A 17,595-nucleotide genomic window follows, 5' to 3' on the forward strand; every position below is an offset into this window, starting at 1 on the left:
AGTGGCTGCTTGGAACAAACGAGTGTGTTTTTTAAGCATTTAACATTTTTTTCACTTGTTTTGCAGTTTTCTTTTTTTAGTGTTCAATTTGTCTCTTGAGAGCCACACTATTCTTAGAGCCGGTACACAGAAAATGGACCTCTGTGATCAGCAATTCAATTCATTCCTAATTTCAGTTTCTTTTACATCAGTGGGGAGTATTTCGTTGGCTTTGGCAAAGTCCAGACGTTAGATGCTGGAGAGGAAACTTTAGTCGTTTTGTGGGGCACAGTGGCGGGAGGAACGGCATCTTCTCTTAATTATTATCTTTGTGGACCGTTACATAGTTCATTATGACAACATACAAATGAACATATCTCGGAGTTCCATGAAGTAGTCACTCGTACTTAATGGACAAAGATCTTGGGGGACATAGGTCGGGGGCAAATAAACTGCCCTTACCTAGTGGTTAATGTCCTCATCTTGGTGATTTTACTTCATCCCATTAATAAATATAATATACTGTACCAGAACCCAAAACTTATCACCATTAATCGAAGAGGCGAATGAATGAAGGTGCTTAGAAGAAACCAAAATATTTACAGTTAATTTATTAGAACTTAAGAACTGGACATAGCACTATCCACAAACATTTGTCAGAAAATAGATTAATAACATATATATATATATATATATATATATATATATATATATATATATATACAACAAAGGGTGCGCTATGGTAAATCATACAACTTCCTTTTTTTAAAAGTACAAATATTTAATAAAAAAAGGCCACCAATTTGGCTTAAATAGAATCATGCAGAGTTACACAGTCATTTTACAGAGTTTCTTTACACAGTATGTTTACAATCTGATATAGAAGATAGGCCCAACGCGTTTCGTCAACCACGTGACTTCATCAGGGGCATTTGATATGTCGATTGAAATTGGTGCGAAAGCACTGAAAATGATAAACATACATATAATAAAATACCAATTTGTACTGGATTTTAAGAAAATGAGGGGATCGGAGAAGGAGAGAAGGACAATGGAGAGAGAAAATGATTGACAGGTCATAAGTTACATTTGTATACATAACATAGATTAAATTTCAATATATAGGGTAAAACAGAGCCCTTATTGGGGAACACAAAAAATAAGACTTGTATAAAAAGGTTCATCCATATTCAGTGATAATGTACATTATAGCATTATTTATATATATATTTTAAAAACAAAGCAATTTATGGATGTTCCCATCATTATCACATTGGTGCATTAAATCTATTGAAAACCCAAGTGTAACAACTTAACATACAATAATAGGACAATATAAATACTTTTGAAATTGGTACCTTCTTGGAACGTCTTTAATAGATATAGCAAATATTAGAATATCCCAAGCAAGAACTGTGTAGATGTGTATCTAAATGGAGATATATATATATATATTTTAGTGGTCCTTTTAAAACTTTCTGATATGTATCAGCGTGCAGGATATGTGTATTATATACTTTGTATTTGGTTTTTAAATTGGTCCAAATGTGATCTGGTACCTTTTAATTAATAATTGATTGCCGAGCGGCACCTGTATAAATGGTATAAAAGACTGTGGATGTCAGGGGATAGTCACACCCCCTGACGAAGTCTGTAACTGTGACGAAACGCGTTGGGCGTGGTTACCTGTTCCCGACATGGTGACGTCCTGGTCTGGTCCGTGCTGTACCTGTGGAAGTTCCCGGCTGTCTGTTCTGGTCCTGATGCGCCCCGTCTGCAACTGATCACTGCTCACGGTTCTCCATCGACGCTGGGTCCGGCTGTATAGCCCTGTCCACATGGCAAGCTTTCTACTTTTAACCCTATGTATGTCAGCAGTTATATAAGTAAAATTTGTCAAATTTATTGCTGATTGGTGCGCTTCATTCTTCTCTTTTCTACAAGCATACCCCATTTTGGATTCGTGGTTGGATCCTTGTATTGGAGCTGCACACATTTATGGGACATTCGGACCATTCCTGATATAAGACTGTTGGACTTTTTGCGCTGGGTATTTTCTCTCCTATACATATATAGTGGCAGGGTCAGGTTTTTTTAGTTTTTTTTTACCCACTCTGTTGAACCATCACCATCACCCTTGAAATATATATTAATTTAAAGACTTACATGTCGCCAAACCTCAGAACATTAGTGAAAATGGACCAAAAGTATATCCCCAAATACTCTGTATTTCCACACCTTTTAAACTGGTGTTAACTGGTGTTAACATCAAGGATCGGCAAGAAACTTTAAAAACAAGTCAAAGAAATTCCATTCAGTTTACATACAAAATGAGTAATGGTCTGATATAAGACAGTAATTAAAGAAAAGGAGTAACAATAACCTCAGTAGTAGCATGGAGTTAAGTACTTACATAAGACTGGGTGACCAGGTGCTCACTCTAGTGTATTCAAATGCTGAATGACTGCTAGTATGTGTCCATGGCTACGTCACTTCCTGTTTAAATCTCAACTAAAAAGTGCGTTTCTGCTGCCTCACAGGGGAAGGTAATCCTCAAAAATGGGTTACTATATAGTGCCCCCAGGGGTCTCAATAATTATGGTACTGGTGGTAAATTTACCAATATATAAGCCGGGATAATTTGCTGTGGACTGCACGGCGAAACCGCCGTGCGTTCCAAATCGGCGCCATTTTGTTCCCATGGAACGCATATGTTCGTATGGAACGCACATGCGTTCCACTGCTGATCGTTACCAAATATTACTTTTTACAAACCGAAATGCGGCTCCATATAGCGGTCTGGGGATATTATGTCAATCTAAGTCGCTGAGGATCTTTATCAGAGATCTAACTCTTAGAACGGATCAGCCGATTAAATTGCCATGGATCCGGGGCGGATGTGACGTATGCCGGGAACCCGGAGTTATCTTACCTTCCTAACAGTGTTTAATACACAGATTACACCGGAGTTGTCTTACCTTCCTAACAGTGTTTAATACACAGAATACACCAGCCGCAATAGTTATTCATTATCGATTCTAAGATTTATACGCACTATTGCAAATATAATGGCAGAGGCGAATGGATAAAGGTGCTTAGAAGAAACCAAAATATTTACAGTTAATTTATTAGAACTTAAGAACTGGACATAGCACTATCCACAAACATTTGTCAGAAAATAGATTAATAACATCTATCTATATATATATATATATATATATATATGGCTAAGTACTTGTCAGCTCAATGAGGAGAGGTATCGACACAGGCCACTAGAGGCCACACAAAGGTCATTACTCCTTTGTGTGCTAAAATATGTCATAGCAGAAAGTGAAAGCATTTTTTGCAGGGACACTTATCTGTTTTAAACTTTCTGGAGAGAGAGAGAGAGAGAGCTCTAAAGACAGAAATTGGAGGCAGGAGCAGATAGGGACTGGGGGTGAGGTGAAGAGCTTGTGGTCTAAAAACTATCACAGCTCAAAATGAAAGCAAAATCTGTCACATCTCATAATGAAAGTACAGTGCAGAATCCAGAATTTTGACAGGCTTTTAACTAGATTAAAATAAGATTGTTACCAGTGCTTAAAGTTAACCTGGAGTGGTGCTGGAACTAATCCCCCGCCACCTGGAAAATGAGGAGGGGACGAGCGCCGTCCAACAGACACAGAGTATTGGGAGGGGCGAGCCGCGGGTGGAGAACCACGGAGCCTCCACCCAAGTGGCTGCAGCTTGTCTATTGATGTGGGTGGTAGGGTGGGCATTTCTGTTGGAACAACTGTGCACGGCTGTGATGGAAGTTGAACTACTTCCACCTACCATTACAGGTGGTGGAACTAAGTCCCATCCACTGCCACTTTTACCCATGCTTGCTACTATAATCCCTAGGTCATAACACATTCTTCTTCTATGAAACTAACTCTCATTTTTCAGTGTATTGTTATATAACACCTTCATCCACTTGTCTCTTCAATGAGAAGATATGGCATCTTTGATTGTCATACACATTCGTAGCTCTGCTATAATGTGTTATTATGGCCGAGAGAGTATTTCAATAGACTTCAGCCAACCACAAGGCAAAATATTGGGGGGTGGGATAGGGTGCTGGGGTGACTGGCAGTACCTTTACATTATTAATTCATGCACTGGGACAAAATGGAAGGTCACCGTTTTCTGCTGGTTACATATCAGAAGTCTCAGTGGACTTTCCTTTTTGTCTGGACCTACTAAAAGTAAAAGAACAGTGAGTTTATTCCATCCATTTGACTAGAGGAGTGACGTGGCAAAGATAGAGAAGGAGATGAGAAGGATAGCTCATACGGTGAGAGTGAAAGGTTCAGAAGTGAAGTGCTTCTTCTTGGTCTTGATTGGCAGGTTATAGCATAGTATTGTTACCTCACAGAACTTAGGTCACGAGTACAACTCCCAGTCATGATCTATATGTGTGGTGTTTGCATATTCTCCCTTTGAATGGATCTCCTCCAAGTGCGTTGGTTTCCTCCAAAAACATATTGTTGGTTAATTGGATTTTGATGAATGTATATTGTAAGCAGAAACGTGACAGGAAGTGAAATGATCGACACATATGCTTTTTACACCACTGTGTATACTGGTGCAATATAAATAGTTAACAATAACCAGAATAAAGTATCAGTATAGCCAGGGCTATTTTTCAGTAGGCTCCAGCAGGAACTGAGGCCCTTATTCTAGTTCACTCTTTCTGACAAAATCCTTCTTAGATGGACAAAACCATGTGCACTGCAGGTGGGGCAGGTGTTACTTGTGCAGAGATAATTAGATTTGGGTGGAGTTTTACTTCAAAGTGAGATCAATATTGCAGTGCAAAAATAAAGAAGTCAGTATTTACCCTGCACAGAAACAAAACGACTCACCCAAATCTAATTCTCTCTGCACATTTTAAATCTGCCCCCCCCCCCCTGCAGTGCACATGGTTTTGTCCATCTAAGAAAGATTCTGTCAGAAAGAGTGAACTAGAATAAGGGCCTCAGTTCCTGCTGGAGCCTGCTGAAAAATAGCCCTGAGTATAGCAGACTTAGAAATAACTTAGAGGTATGGTTGTATATACATTTCCATCAGAGCTACAGTATTGCTTTTCCTTGTACATGCTGCACTGGCCAATCACTTGCACCTCACACACACATGTGACTTACCTTCCCAGGTACAGTTACAGAATATTCTGATGAGCAAATATGTGGATTTCTTCTCGGTGGAGGTGAGCAGGTGGCAGAAGAAATTAATGGTGGCTGACCTGGTCATTTCTGTCTGGTTGGAAGTACAGAAAACATGGGCTCATCTGCAAAGTATATTTGCTAATTCGGAAGACATTAGAAATCAACTTCCAGAGGATGCCAGAAGATTTGAAGAAATAGATTTTGATTTTAAGGTATGTCCCTCGCAATCTGGTCTGTGTAATATATACAAGGCTGGATTAATAAGTACCTGTGTTTGAAGACAGGTGGCGTTGCTGAGGAAAGTTGGTATTACTATCGTGTACTACCATATTTCAAACAACGCCATACCAAATTTCAGATTGATTCATATGTTATTTTTTTTTTCCGCCACGACAATGCACCAGCTCCATCATACGGAATTGTTGCGGCCAAATTGCACGAATTGTTGCCGCATACACCGTACTTTCCCGGCTTGGCCCCCTGCAAATTCTTTGTGTTCCCTAACCTGAAAACGTGGCTCGCGGAAAAAAACTATTCATAGCGCATAGTTCCCAGAGCAGGGCCGAAACTAGGTGTTTCGGCGCCCGGGTCGGCAGTCATTTGGACGCCCCCCCCCCAAAAAAAAATCACTGCCTTGGGGTCAGGCAGCGGGGGTCCGGGGACTGGAGAAGGTTAACTCCGGCTCCTAGCGCTGCCGGGCGGTGGGCGGGAGGCAGATTTTGAAAAGACTTGCTGGACGCTGATTGGCTAAATTCAGCCAATCAGCGTCCGGCAAGTCTTTTCAAAATCATCAGCGCTTCCCACCGCCAGGCAAATAGCGAGCGGCTGTGTATGTGAAAGCTGCCGCTACACCAGTCCCTGGACCCCCGCTGCCAACATACCTGTGTGTAGCGTCCAGGGGTCCAGGGACTGGTGTAGCGGCAGCCTTCACTCACTCTGTCTCCTAGCGCTATCTGCCTGGCGGCGGGAAGCGCTGATGACTTTGAAAAGACTTGCCGGACGCTGATTGGCTGAATTCAGCCAATCAGCGTCCGGCAAGTCTTTTCAAAACCTGCCTCCCGCCCACCGTCCGGCAGCGCTAGGAGCCGGAGTTAACCCACCAGTCCCCGGGACCCCGCTAGGACCTGGCGTTAACCCACCAGTCCCCGGACCCCCGCTGCTCATCCCAGGGACCACGCTGCCGGGACACCAAACTAGCGCCCCCACCCTCCAGCGCCCGGTGCGCGTGACCCCCTAGCCCCCCCCTAGTTACGGCCCTGCCCAGAGGCAGGTGTGGCGATGCCAGCTGCGGATGACATCACATGACATCAGTGCCCGTCCCCTTTTTGGCCATCTCCATAGACCAACTTTTTTCCACGAAAGGAGGAAAAATTATTCGATGCGAGCGACCATCGCATGATGTTTCCTCTGTGCGGCTGTATGCCAGAGGATGTGTAAGCATACACATCCTTGCATGCTGGGATTTGCGAGGTGGGGGGGGGGAGGAAGGTGTTTGGGCGTTCGGTCGGGTGGCATTAACCTGTCCCCTAAAATGTGGATGGAGGATTTGTTTATGTATATGCAAATTTAGGAAGTCACCACGGCAGACGGAGGTTTTTTATCCGGATGGCCAAACAACCAGCTATTGTGTATATATATATACTGTATAATATATATATATCTGTCTAGCTATCTATATATTAAAAAAATAGCATATATGTTGTTTTTCTTTAGGGTCTAATGGAGAACATTATTAATTCGAGTATAGTCGTAGATGTCACAAATGATCCAGGACTGCTTGAAAAGTTGGAGGCTCTTCAGCAAAGGTCTGAATTCAATTAATTTTGTTTATAAAACCATCATACATGGAGCTATAAACCCCAAACCTGATTTCACTTTTATTATTTTGTATTTCTAAGTAAATGTTATTGCTCAATACATGTAGGAAGTAAAAGGAAAACCCCAGGCCCCAGAATTTGTATATGATAAGTTGGATTGCCAGCATGTTAATTACATAAATCATTTACAGTAAAAGTGCTATGCGTCTCAAGCGTTAGTCCCCTGCTATACTTTACAGATGGAGCCTTCTTCAACTAGCTATCTCTGGATAGCCATGGTGAGCCATGGCTCACCAAGGCCTAGTGTTCTCAGCTGCAATACAATACAGAGAACAATACAGTAGGGGATTAGCATACGATTAAGTCCTATTAAAAGGGCTAGATGAGGATGACTCTATCTGTAGGTCAGCAATCCCAGTATGAGAAGAGAGATTACCAATCAAATAAGTCATCAGCAGTGATACTTAGCCGCATAAATCCTAAGAACAAGTTGATGTTGTCTTGGTTATATACATAAAAAGTGCTAATCCTCAGTATTGTAGGAGTACAAAGGGTAGAAAATCTTGCCTCCACCGCTACTGTAGCAGCTACTGGAATCTGGAACGTTTGAAAAGTGTGATAACTTTATAATGTCCCGGCAGGGTTTATTTAATGGAGGTCTCCCACCCAGTAACTAGAGTGCAGACAACAGTAAATAACTAGTGAATGGGGAAGGATACTGAAAACACTCTATGGGTCAAAATCAGCATAGATCAGATCAGGGCCGGTGCTAGGGTGTTCGGCGCCCTCCTGCAAACTATAAATTTGCGTCCTCCGATACTTTACAAAGGGAAAGTGCACACCAGGGGCGCACGCTGAAAAAAGGGTGTAGTCTCACAAGAAATAAATGTAGACACACAATAGTATCCCCATTACAAGTTACGCCACACGGTAGCACAATCTTATTCACATTACACAACACGTAGTGCCCCTGATTCTGATGACACTGCAGTGCAGCATGGTTTTGTCCATTAGAAAGAGAATTTGCTTTTGCAGATGAACCAGAATCAGGCCCAATGTCCGCAGGAGCAGCACTGCTTACAAACCATGCCCCTAGTAGCATCGGTGTCACTAACACATATTGTCTGCAGTAGCAGCACCGTTTAAACGCATAATGCCCATAGTAGCAGTACCGTTTACATGCTTAATATCCCAAGTAGCAGCGCCATTTACACACTTAATGCCCTCAGTAGCAGTGCCATTTACACACATATTGGTCCTTGTATCAGTGCCGTTTGCATGCATAATTTCCTCAGTAGCAGCGAAGTTTACATACATAATGCTCATAAAAGCAGCACCATTTGCACGCATAATTCCCTCAGTATCAGCGCCATATACACGCACAATGCCCATATCAGCGGCTCCATTTACACCCATTATGTCAATAGTAGCAGCACTGTTTACACGCATAATGGGGGTAATTCTATTTGAATCGCTCCACTGCGTGTTCGCACTGGGGTGCGATTTTTAGAGCCTGCGTACGCATATAAGTATTTATGTGCATGTGCAGCCTCTGTGAGCGAGCGGGCACGGCAAATTGATTATTCGCTGGCCACTCACACACATGGGGGGGGGGGCGGCAGGCCATCGTCATGCCCATGGGAACGCCCTGCGTATCATGGGCGTTCCCATGGAAATTCACCTGTGACGCGGGTGCGGGGAGTGGGCAGCTGATGTCAGCCGCCCACCCACTTCCCGAACAGGGCGCTCGCAGACGTAAGACACCAGAGAGGTGTCTTACATCTGCAAGCACCTGCAAAATCATTCGATGGTCAGCGACCATCGAAAGATTTTGCTCCCACACACACAAGGTTGCGAATGGATGTTTATGCAAAGCATCCATTCGCATGCCGGCAGGGAAATTTGGCGTGCAAGGGCGGTCAGACGTTCGTGCGGGTTCCGGGCAGGGCTTAGAGGATACACAAAGCCCAGAATCAGGCCCAATGTTCCCAATAGCTGCACAACTTCTACAAATAATGCCCCACACCCCCCCCCCCCCCCACACACACAACACACACAACACACACTCATTCTCTCACTGATTGTCCCCACTTACCGGCTGCCAGTTTGACACAGGAAACGCTCTCCAATGTAGCTCCGCCCATTTTCCCATTTTAGTCACGCCCCTATGTCACATGAAGCTCCGCCCCTTTCCGGGACCAGCGGCGCTAACTTTAATGCTTTTAAACGGGAGTGGGACTGGTGGTGGTGGGAGGTTTTTCTGCGCTTTCACAGGCAGCAGCAGCACAACTGAGCAGAGCAGTGATCAGCGGGGATGCAGAACGGGGAGGGGGAGCACCTCTTTAGCCTGGCGCCTCCCTGCTTTGCATCCCTCGCTGAGTGGGTAGCGCCGGCCCTGGATCAGATATGATAAGCTGCTCATAGCCGCTTAGCATATGCTATCCATTGCCATACAAATGCAGAGGAGGTGCATACCTGCCTGCATTTGCCATTGCTTAGAACTTCGATGCAATCCCTTGCGTGCCAAGTGAATTTGTCAAAATAGGTGTGAAAATTGCCAAGTAAACATTTTTATTCAACATAATGACCTGTAATGTTTACCTTATACATGAAACTACGGGTGACATTTAATAGATGAGAGATTTAGAAAGTGAGAGATTTGGTAAGAAATCTCCAGGGTTTTTTTAAAGCGTCAATCATTTACAATTCAAAATCAAACTGCAGTGTAAATGATTGCTGCTTTAAAAAAATTGGAGATTTCTTACCAAATCTCTCACTTTCTGAATGTCTCATCCTATTAAATCCCCCCCCCCCCCCCATAATCTTTTTTTTACACAATATTTCTTATTTGAATTTATATAACAAATGTGAGCGATGCTGGCAGTTTTAGCATATGATGGCACTCAAAGAGATGATGGCACTCAAGGGTCAATAGTACCAGTGGACAATTCTGGGGGACTGTGTGTGGAGACCCCTAAGGTGTGGGAGTTCCAGCATGGCCCCTCCTATAATCTGGCCCTGTGACCAGTGCAAAAATATACTCAGCAGACTGGGTGTGAAAACCTCAGCGGGGAAGGAGTAAGCGACGATACTGCAATTGATTTTGCTTCATACACAAAACCTTTCCCCAAAATGTGAATTTCAGTTGATCCATATAAAAAATAGATGTATTCCTTTATAGTATATCTTGTTACAAGGTAGATATATATTTTTATAAAAGTATACAGTATATTCATGAAAGGCATTTTGTTGGCAACATTATTTAAACATACAAAAAATGTAGTTATGAATATATGTATAAATAAAGGTTTAATTAAATGATAACAAATGATTGCAATTTATCTTGTACCAAATGAGACTTGTGCAGCCAATTTTCACCCAGTGCACAGATGTTATGAGTCATTACCTTTTCGGCCGGATATTAAAGGCAAATTAGTTAAGGTTTTAATCTGCTTTAAAGAGACAAATTAGTACCCAAAGAAATGCTATTTATTGTCTGATCTCCATAAAATATGTGGGTGTGCTTTTCTTTTTTTTTTTCCAAGGGGATTTTTGGTGACCTCCTTTCTCCCCATCCTACAATTCTAAATGGCAGCTGTATTCATTGTTATTGCTTTTATTTAGTTAATCTATTTTGTATCAGTCCAAATTGATTTCCAAAGGAAAATAAAATCCATTGTCATTTTATGACGCAGTTCTATATTCACACAGTGGCGCACACAGGGGGGGGTTCTGATACACAGAAACCCCCCTTGAAGGAAAATGAAATCCGTTGTCATTTTATGATGCAGTTCTATATACACACATTTATTTATGTTTCCTAAATATGTATTCATTCGGTAAACAAAATCCTTGACACATGTACATATCCCCCCGTCTCTTATCAGCCTAAAATATAGTGCCTGCTGTAATCAAAGTGAGCAAGATCTTGTGAATGGATTTGTATTGGAAGCTAATCGCCGATCCAGCTACTCTTCGCAAACCGCGCTATGCAGTTTGCAGTCTTCAATGGGGTGAGATTTCACTCTGGCTGGGCTGCAGCACTGTTAAATTGCGCAGCAGCGTTCAGGTCTGAATGAGCCCCATAGTATTCTGCTATGACAAAAGAAAAGGTTTTCGAATATTCTTATAAAATAACAAATAAGCGACAGTCTGCTGTCAGTCTCCGGTTTGATTGTACAGTGAGCGGTGGCACGCTGTAGAGAATGTACTACAACTAAATCATTGATTCTTAAACAGAAATATTCTGTTATTGCTAAACAAATCACATCAAATGTTTTATTATATGTCTCAAAATGTGTCAGATTTTCCCACAAAGCAACTCATACGACTCATCCCTAGTGATACATTATAGACTACATAATTCTATGTTTGCCAAACAAATTACCACATATTCTCGTTTGTTCTGCTTTTGATAAAGCTGTAGTTATTCAAAACACTTTGAAAAATTGAACTTGGTTTTGTGTTTTTGTGTGACTAAGGGGGGTATACAATCCCTGACGATATTTCTGACAGGAGGAAATGTCAGCAGTTTTTGCCTGGAAAAGTTGGAATTCTACGTATTTAATGTTTTGCCCGTTTTTCGGAAACATTCCAACAGTCAAAGATGTGGATCAACGAATGAACATTTTTATTTTCAAAAACATCAGTTTGACAGTTTAGCGACCATTTCTGACAATGCAGATTTTAATCTGCAGTAAATGGTCTTGGCCAAAAACGTCCCTGATTCATAGATCCTGGACGACATTTCCGACTATCAGAAATATTGGGCAGGCTTGAATACCCCCATACAGGGGCTGGCTGGCAACTTTTAGCCTAGGGGGCAAGTCCAGAGCACTGGCCCATAATCAGCCAAGTCACCGTCGGAAGGAATGCTTTTGCGCGCCGTAGGCGCGCCAAAAAATTAGGGGCGTGGCCTATCATAAGGGGCGTTGCCTGTACCATGATTGTATTGTGTACCTGCAGATTGCACATTTTAGCGAACCTTGTAATACCCATTACACATAAAGCCAAATGCTGTAATGCCAATTACACATTATGCTGAAAACCATGATGCCAGTTACACATTACGCCCAAACACTGCGATGCTAATTACTCAATACACCGCACACTGTGATGCTAATTACACATTATGCTGCACACCTTGATGCCCATTACACCCCATACTGTGATGGCAATTACCCAATGCTCCCCACACCGTAATGTCCATTACGCCCCATACCATGATGCCCATTACACCGCACAATGTGATGTCCACAGTGCCAGATATGCCCCCACAGTGCAAGATATTCCGCCACAGTACCAAATACACATATGCCCCCACAGTGCCAGACACAAATGCCGCCACAGTGCCAGATATTCTGCCACAGTGCCAAATACGCATATTCCTCCACAGTGCCAGATATGCCCCCAGAGTGCCAGAGACACATATGCCCCCACAGTGCCAGAGACACATATGCCCCCACAGTGCCAGAGACACATATTCCCCCACAGTGCCAGAGACACATATTCCCCCACAGTGCCAGAGACACATATGCCCCCACAGTGCCAGAGACACATATGCCCCCTCAGTGCCAGAGACACATATTCCCCCACAGTGCCAAAGACACATATGCCCCCACAGTGCCAGATATGCCCCCACAGTGCCAGAGACACATATGCCCCCACAGTGCCAGAGACACATATGCCCCCACAGTGCCAGAGACACATATGCCCCCACAGTGCCAAATACACATATGCCCCCACAGTGCCAGACACATATGCCCCCACAGTGCCAGATACACATATGTCCCCACAGTGCCAGATACACATATGCCCCCACAGTGCCAGATACACATATGCCCCCACAGTGCCAGATATGCCCCCACAGTGCCAAATACACATATGCCCCACAGTGCCAGATACACATATGCCCCCACAGTGCCAAATACACATATGCCCCCACAGTGCCAAATACACATATGCCCCCACAGTGCCAGATACACATATGCCCCCACAGTGCCAAATACACATATGCCCCACTGTGCCAGATACACATATGCCCCCACAGTGCCAAATACATATATGCCCCCACAGTGCCAGATATGCCCCCCACAGTGCCAGATACACATATGCCCCCACACAGTGCCAGATATGCCCCCACACAGTGCCAGATATGCCCCCACACAGTGCCAGATATGCCCCCACACAGTGCCAGATATGCCCCCCATAGTGACAGAAACACATATGCTGGGGTGAGGGAGGGGGGGGGGGGGAGAGCGCTTACCCACTCGCTAGCTGCGGGCCGTGCTGCGGCTGGATCAGCTTCTCCAGCCCTCCTGCGCTGGCCGCGGCTTCCAGAACACGGCCGCGGCTACAGGAAAATGGCCGCCGGCCTCCTGCACTGAGAACATGTCCTCAGTGCAGGGGGCCGGCGGCCATTTTCCTGTAGCCGCGGCCGTGTTCTGGAAGCCGCGGCCAGTGCAGGAGGGCTGGAGAAGCTGATCCAGCCGCAGCACGGCCCGCAGCCAGTGGGTGGGTAAGCGGCCCGGGGGGCATATGGCACTCTGCCCCCCGGCCCAGCCCGCCCCTGCAATATCTGTAGACTGTTTTCAGTGGTTTGCAGACCGGCATATCGTTGTTCCCAGACAAATATTTTTTATGTACTTTTCCTTAGGCTTACGTTATGTGAAAAGTCACTGTCAGACTACCTGGAGTCCAAACGTCTGAAATTCCCAAGATTTTATTTTGTTTCTTCAGTGGATTTATTGGAAATAATTTCCAAAGGCACTCAGCCTAAGCAGGTACACCAGAACTGTGTAGGGAATTGTTCATTTCTTTTGTTGGTCTTATCAACTGAACGGATATCTGTTCTATATTACTGGACTGTGACTTTAGGCAACTAAGATGGCCAGCCAATCTGTACACGTGTGGGCACCATTAGCAGCTATGGTTGGGTATGAATTGACAACAGTCGTAATATTGATGTTGACATGTCGACAATCATCATGTAGATACATACCTCCCAACTTTTGAAGCTCTGTAGGCGGGACGATGCTCCTGCGCGCCGGAGGCGCGTCAAAATTTTCGTGGGGACGTGACCTAATTGGGGGGCGTGGCCTATACTCGCGGCTCTGCCGCGAGGCCACGCCCCCATTTTGCCGCTATGGGGGCATGACCCAGAGGCTCTGTGAGCCTCTAGCCATGCCCCCAGTCCCCTGGCTGCGGGAATAGACGCTGTGCGCATGCGCACAGCGTTTATTCCCCGCTGCTTAGCAGCTGACAGGGGGGACTCCCAACAGCCCCCCCACACCGCGGGACACTGCCACCCGCGGGTGGGACATCGGGACTGTCCCGATAAAATCGGGACTGTTGGGAGGTATGTAGATATGATGTTGACATTGACATTCATCATGTATTACTGGACTGTGACTTAAAAGGCAACTAAGATGTCCAGCCAATCTGAACACATGGGGGGAACCATTAGCAATTACGGTTGGGTATGAAATAATATCATAATGTTGATTATGTCAACATTCATCATGTAGACAGTGATGAAATGTCAACATGTTAGAATCTTAAAATTCATCCTGGTGGCCTGGCATTGACTTACCCTCTCCAGTGACAGCTCCAAGGCCCTGCACCAAACCACTGATCCACCAGCATTCTAGTATAGCACTGCTTAACTCTAATCCTCCTCTACTGTCTAACCCGAACCGAACCCCCCCCCCCCCCAACAACATAACCCTAACCCCCCTCTGGATTACTTTTTATCACTCCTCTCTGTGATAAGCCTGGAGGGCAGTGAAAGGGGGGCAGGACGAGGCTACTTGTCGAAGGCGGGACGAGGCTGATGTCACCAAGTCCCACCCCTATGGCAATCAGCGGTGTTAATTTGCGGGTCCGCAGATTGGGAGAGGGGCTAAAATAATTCAATTCGCCTCATTTTAGGCCTGTCCCCTCCATGCGGACCCACGAAATTTGGGATCTTATACAGCGGGGAAGGGGGAGCAGTGGCTTCAGCGTTAAAGCAGGATACTTGCTCTCCTTCTTGGGGGGCCGGGAGGCGGACCCAACTTGCGGGACCCTCCCGGCCATTCCGGGAGGGTAGGCAAGTATGCAGAAGGTCCGGCACAACCTCGTGGTAAGCAATAGCTGGGACAGGTGCCCACTACCTCCAATGCATATAATAATCCAAAAAAGCAGCCCTCCATCCAAATAAAATGTGAATTTAATAAGAATGGCAATGTTTCAATTCTTAGCAAAGCATTGTCATCAGGCTCAAACAACACAGCAAATACACTCACCTTAAGTACCCATGTGTAAGGTGTTTGATTGCACAGCAGGTTCAGCTTCCCGGCACAATCGCGCACAACAAGTGACATCATCATTGTGACTCACGCGAGGAGACACATCTCGCTCACCTTGTTTCATTGTATCAGGTGAGCGAGATGCATCTCCTCGTGAACAAAAAAAATATATTTCTACATCCACCTCCCACTCTTCCATTCTGCAATTTGTTGAAGCTTTTGAATGTTTACAGGATTCCTTTCCCCAGTAGCAGATTTTAACTTTCAGAAAAATATTTTCAGTTGGATTGAGGTCAGGACTCACTGATGGCCAGTTTAAAGTCCATTTTTTCCTTTTCATCCATTCTTTTGTGATTTTCAATGTGTGGAAGACCTTTATCATGCTGGAAGACCCATTATCTTTGATACAAAACTAGTTTTCTTTGACTGAGTAGCACATTTTCCTCCAAAATGCCTTGGCAATTCTCTAATTTCACGATTTCTTCAATACGGTTCTTCCAGTGCCGAGGGCAGCAAGGAACACTGTAACATTATGAAAGCTTTACCATATTTGACCATAGGTATGCTGTTCTCCTTAAAATCTTCATTCTGTTGCCTATAAATATATCAGTGGTCTGTATAGCAAAAGAGTCATGTTTTGGCTTTCTCTGCCCACAGAATTTGAAGAAGGATTGGGATTAGTCAATTTTGGCAAAGTTTAGTCTTTAGTCTTTTTTATTACTTTTTTTCAGCAGTGGGGTACTCTGTGGCCTTTGTCCATCTGGGTTTAGTGTACGTTGTATGGTATGGGTTGAAATCATCACTCAAGATTATTCCAGGTGAGCTTTCAGGTTTGAATGTTTTAGGAGTGTAACAACCTTCCAAGACTTTGCTTCTCATTTTCCTTCTTTCCGCAAAATCCAGGGAGGTTCTTCACAGTGAGTAGCAAATGAGTAGCAAACATCTTAATAATATGATGCTAAGGAGACGGATGGCCTTGTACCCTTTAGAAATGTAGTGTGTGTTGACAGTAGCACATTTGATGCTCTCAGACAGCTATCTTGTCTTAACGAACAGACAAAGTAACAGGGAACAAACAAAAAGATCAGTTTTTAATCATTAAGGAGGTATTCAATCCCGGCCACTATTTCTGCCAGCTGGATGGGTTGGGTAGATGGTGGACTAAGGTGACCTAGCTTATGGGTCACCTTAGTCCACCATGATAGAGAGATATTCATGATGCTGCTATGTCTATGTTTAAACAGGTAATGAGGCATTTTCTAAAGTTGTTTGACAACATGGCTGATCTGAGATTTGAGGATGAAGATTATGAGTGCAAGACGGCCGTAGGAATGTACAGTAGAGAAGGGGAGTTTGTGCACTTCACCAAACCATGTGTATGCAAGGGCCAGGTAAGACAGATGAAAAATGTTTAGTACTACATAAACTAATGACATTAGGACTTTATTGAGCACATACTCAGAAAACCCCAGCTGTTTGTAACAGATACTACTTTTGGAATGTGTCATGACCAGAGGCGGAACTACCATTGGTGCAGCAGGTGTATTGAACCAGGGCCCCTGGGGACTAAGGGGCCCACTGCTGTATGGCATATTGTGAACTTGGGTTGGGGTGGAGGAGGGGGGCCCAAATCATATTTTTTTGCACCCGGGACAACCACTCACAAGTTCCGCCACTGCTAATGACTATCTCACAGTCACACACCCGGGACATAACTGGACCCCAACCTAGGCAGGCATTGTCACATATTATAGGCAAGTTCTTCCTTTGAGAGAATTCTTACAGAACCCAGATTCTCCGCAGTCTTCAGCACAAACTGCTTGGAATGCCGCTTGGCTTTCAGGCAAAAGAGAAAAATACAAAATGGTTAGAGGGAAGGAACAGAGCTCATGCAGTATAAGCTCAGTATCCGAAAGGGGAAGAAGCAGGAATATATGACACTGAAATAAGGTAATAATTCAACAGACAAAAGTGAGGTTACATAGCCAGAGGTCCTATAAATCCAATTATTAACCATACAGAACACACAAGAACCAATAAATAAGGAGTGTTACACTTGTGGAAAAGCAGTGCAATAAATCAGGGTTGCCCACCTGACCCTCTCCTTTAGGGAGTAAATGCTCTGTTCCTGGACTTCCCTGGTAATGTATGATTGGCATCACCTGTGGGGAGCTAGGTAATTGATAAGAAAGGCGTTTCACCCAGTGCTGGTGCAAGGCTCGCCGCTCCAGGGGGGGGGGGGTTGGATACGGCTGGCCCGCCGATCCAGGTTGGGGGGGATTCGGCCACCGTGCTGCTCTGGGGGGTGCGATGCGGCCCGGC

The 17,595-nt window shown here is 44.4% G+C and overlaps 1 protein-coding gene across 1 annotated transcript; it reads left to right on the top strand.

Annotated features, from left to right (window-relative positions):
* The first annotated feature begins 5,176 nt into the window (after positions 1-5,176).
* Positions 5,177-15,524, top strand: LOC146021329 (dynein axonemal heavy chain 9-like). Its single transcript, XM_083155122.1, has 4 exons — positions 5,177-5,380; positions 6,882-6,973; positions 13,641-13,767; positions 15,507-15,524. The coding sequence occupies exons 1-4, from the start codon at positions 5,177-5,179 to the stop codon at positions 15,522-15,524; spliced, it is 441 nt and encodes a 146-aa protein (XP_083011248.1).
* The last annotated feature ends 2,071 nt before the right edge of the window (positions 15,525-17,595 follow it).

This window comes from Crinia signifera, chromosome 7 (genome assembly GCF_055691185.1).
Source record: "Crinia signifera chromosome 7, ASM5569118v1, whole genome shotgun sequence".
Taxonomy (NCBI): Eukaryota; Metazoa; Chordata; class Amphibia; order Anura; family Myobatrachidae; genus Crinia; species Crinia signifera.

What these genes read in the sequence shown, in the direction of transcription:
- LOC146021329 (XM_083155122.1), top strand. Translation starts at nt 5,177, where the DNA reads ATGAGCAAATATGTGGATTTCTTCTCGGTGGAGGTGAGCAGGTGGCAG. An exon ending in AAATAGATTTTGATTTTAAG is followed by an intron (nt 5,381 to 6,881) that starts GTATGTCCCTCG and finishes GTTTTTCTTTAG; the next exon opens with GGTCTAATGGAGAACATTAT. An exon ending in TTGGAGGCTCTTCAGCAAAG is followed by an intron (nt 6,974 to 13,640) that starts GTCTGAATTCAA and finishes ACTTTTCCTTAG; the next exon opens with GCTTACGTTATGTGAAAAGT.